The sequence below is a fragment of the Manacus vitellinus genome, unplaced genomic scaffold (genome assembly GCF_001715985.3).
Source record: "Manacus vitellinus isolate BGI_N305 unplaced genomic scaffold, ASM171598v3 scaffold_0_pilon, whole genome shotgun sequence".
NCBI classification, from domain to species: Eukaryota; Metazoa; Chordata; class Aves; order Passeriformes; family Pipridae; genus Manacus; species Manacus vitellinus.
This window is the reverse complement of record NW_021938789.1, coordinates 49,486,746-49,489,049: the sequence shown is the minus strand read 5'-3', so window position 1 is coordinate 49,489,049 and position 2,304 is coordinate 49,486,746. Positions and strand designations below refer to the sequence as shown.

General features: G+C 47.9%; 1 protein-coding gene across 1 annotated transcript in view; it reads left to right on the top strand.

Moving 5' to 3' along the window:
* Nucleotides 1–1,153: 1,153 nt before the first annotated feature.
* The window catches only part of LOC108642553 (serine/threonine-protein kinase PAK 1-like), an 8,104-nt gene continuing 6,953 nt past the window's right edge, over nucleotides 1,154–2,304 (top strand). Inside the window, exons 1-2 of the mRNA XM_029959563.1 lie at nucleotides 1,154–1,262; nucleotides 2,080–2,117. Of these exons, the coding sequence (XP_029815423.1) occupies nucleotides 1,154–1,262; nucleotides 2,080–2,117 (147 nt within the window). The remainder of the gene's footprint in view (nucleotides 1,263–2,079; nucleotides 2,118–2,304) is intronic.

Below are 2,304 nucleotides of genomic sequence, written 5' to 3'. Positions count from 1 at the left end.
TTTCCTCAGTTGCTGCTTCAGCCAATCCAACTTCCCAAATGCAGATTGGCAGAGCTCCTCAGAAGTCCCTCTAAAGACTGTGCAGTTCTCTCCAGTTTTTCCCTAAATTCCATCATTCATAGGTTGGACAGTGTGACCTGCCACAATGTTTGCTCAAATAGCTCTTGCTTTGGTGATGAAATGCAAAGTTGAAGCAGTGTGTGGTCCCAAACTTGGGAGCTGTTTGTGTGCTGTGTCAGAAGAGAAGTGTCATGGCTAAGGGGAAGTTGGGGGCAGCTTTATTGGGGAAAAGAAAAGAAGAGAAAGGAAGAGAAAAAGGAAAAGAAAAAGGAAAAGAAGAAAGGGAGGGGGAGGGGGAGGAGAAGGNGTTTGAGAGTTCTGGGGATTTTTCATTCCAGCTGGAAGTCCTGACTGGGTACACTTGTCTGTGGGGAGGATGATTCTACAGTCTGTTGTAAGAGTAGAAAGTGGCACACTCCCTGCAAGTAAATTTTTTCTTTTTTAATTTATTTTGATTGAGTTTCAAGAACAGGCCGGACAGGGCACTGGTAGGGTCACCTCCCTTGGAGGGATTTAAAAGACATGTAGATGAGGCACTTGGGGATATGGTGGGCTTGGCAGCACCAGGTTAAAATGGGGCAGATCTGTGAGGCTGCGGTTTTTGGCTCTTCTAAACCCACAGTCTTGGGCTTTCCTTGTACAGGGCATTCCAGTGCAGTGGGACAGGTTTCCAGTGACAGAGGAGAATTTTCCAGTATTTTTTTGACATTAGCTGTAGAAAACATTCAGGGGCTCTGCACACATCTGCAAGCAAAGCTAGAGCAGCTGCTGTTGTGATGTCACTGGAACCGTTGTCCTGGTGCACGGACCGTTGTCCTGGTGCATGGAATGTTGTCCTGGTGCACGGACCGTTGTCCTCGTGCACGGAGTGTTGTGCTGGTGCACAGACCGTTGTCCTCGTGCATGGAGTGTTGTCCTGGTGCACGGACCGTTGTCCTCGTGCACGGGAGCCTCCGTGTGCACAGTGTGCTTGGCGTGCTCGTTGCGGGAGGGTGCTCCTCGTCGAGGCAATCACCTCCAGCAGGCTGCACGTGGACACCAGGGGTGTCCTTTTCTTCCTTGGCGTGCACAGGCTGCGGAACTCTTGCCCAGCATGGCTAAAGTGTTCCAGCGAGTCTGTGCCGCCTTTTGCCAGGTTTTTCCTATGGCCTATGCTTTTTATTGTGACCCAGACAAACCCTGGCTGCTGACCCATCTAGCAAGTAAGTAGAGGTTTTCTCCAGGTGCAGCCAACCTGGCTTTTGGATCGATGTGTTGTTTATGCTGCCCCTTAGTGACTGCGTTGCCTTTGAAACCAAAATGCCCCACAGATACCATGATTTTGGTAAAGCTCATGTCAAGAGCTTCTGCTCCAAAGGGGGTGTCTCCAGCCATTCACGGGGGTGTGGGCAGCATTGGCAATTGAACCCACAGGGTTCTGTGCCCTACACGGTTAATCCGTGGCAGTGGAGTCTGTAATTTCCTCAGTTGCTGCTTCAGCCAATCCAACTTCCCAAATGCAGATTGGCAGAGTTCCTCAGAAGTCCCTCTAAAGACTGTGCAGTTCTCTCCAGTTTTTCCCTAAATTCCATCATTCATAGGTTGGACAGTGTGACCTGCCACAATGTTTGCTAAAATAGCTCTTGCTTTGGTGATGAAATGCAAACTTCTAGAGAGTGTGGGGGAGAATAGTGGAGCGTAGGAGGAGAGGACAGCTGCTTTAGCTCTTGGGCAGAAGAAATCAATGACTGTCAAAGGACAATGTGCCTTTTCTTGACTGAGTTTCTCTTTATTTGATTTAGAATAAGAAAAATAGAAACTGCCCTGGCAAAAAAGGGCAGAAAACTCGGCCCAAGAAGTTGTTGCAAAACAACATCCTGCTATATTGTGCTCTTCTCTTGCTCCCTGTGTGAAAGAACTGTGCTACTGAAGGGATGTTGTGAAAGAAAAATGCTCTCCATTTGGGTTGACTTTTTCCATGGGATTCCCCACAACAGACAGTTTTCTAACATCTGCTTCATTTTCCTTTCCCCATTGCAGGTAAATATGTGTTTAAAAACAGAAGAGGCCGTCCTTCGGTGAGCGGCAAACTAATCCTGACATTCCTAGCCTTTCAGGATTGTGACTGTGACCTTTGCCTGTTGCAATCGAGTGCCAGCCCTCAAGGCTGAAATAAAGTCTTCTTCAGTGTCTTTGCATCAGCAGAAAAGGCTTCCATGGCTGTTTTTTATTTTTCTCTTGGAGGCCTTTTAAGTAGATGACAGT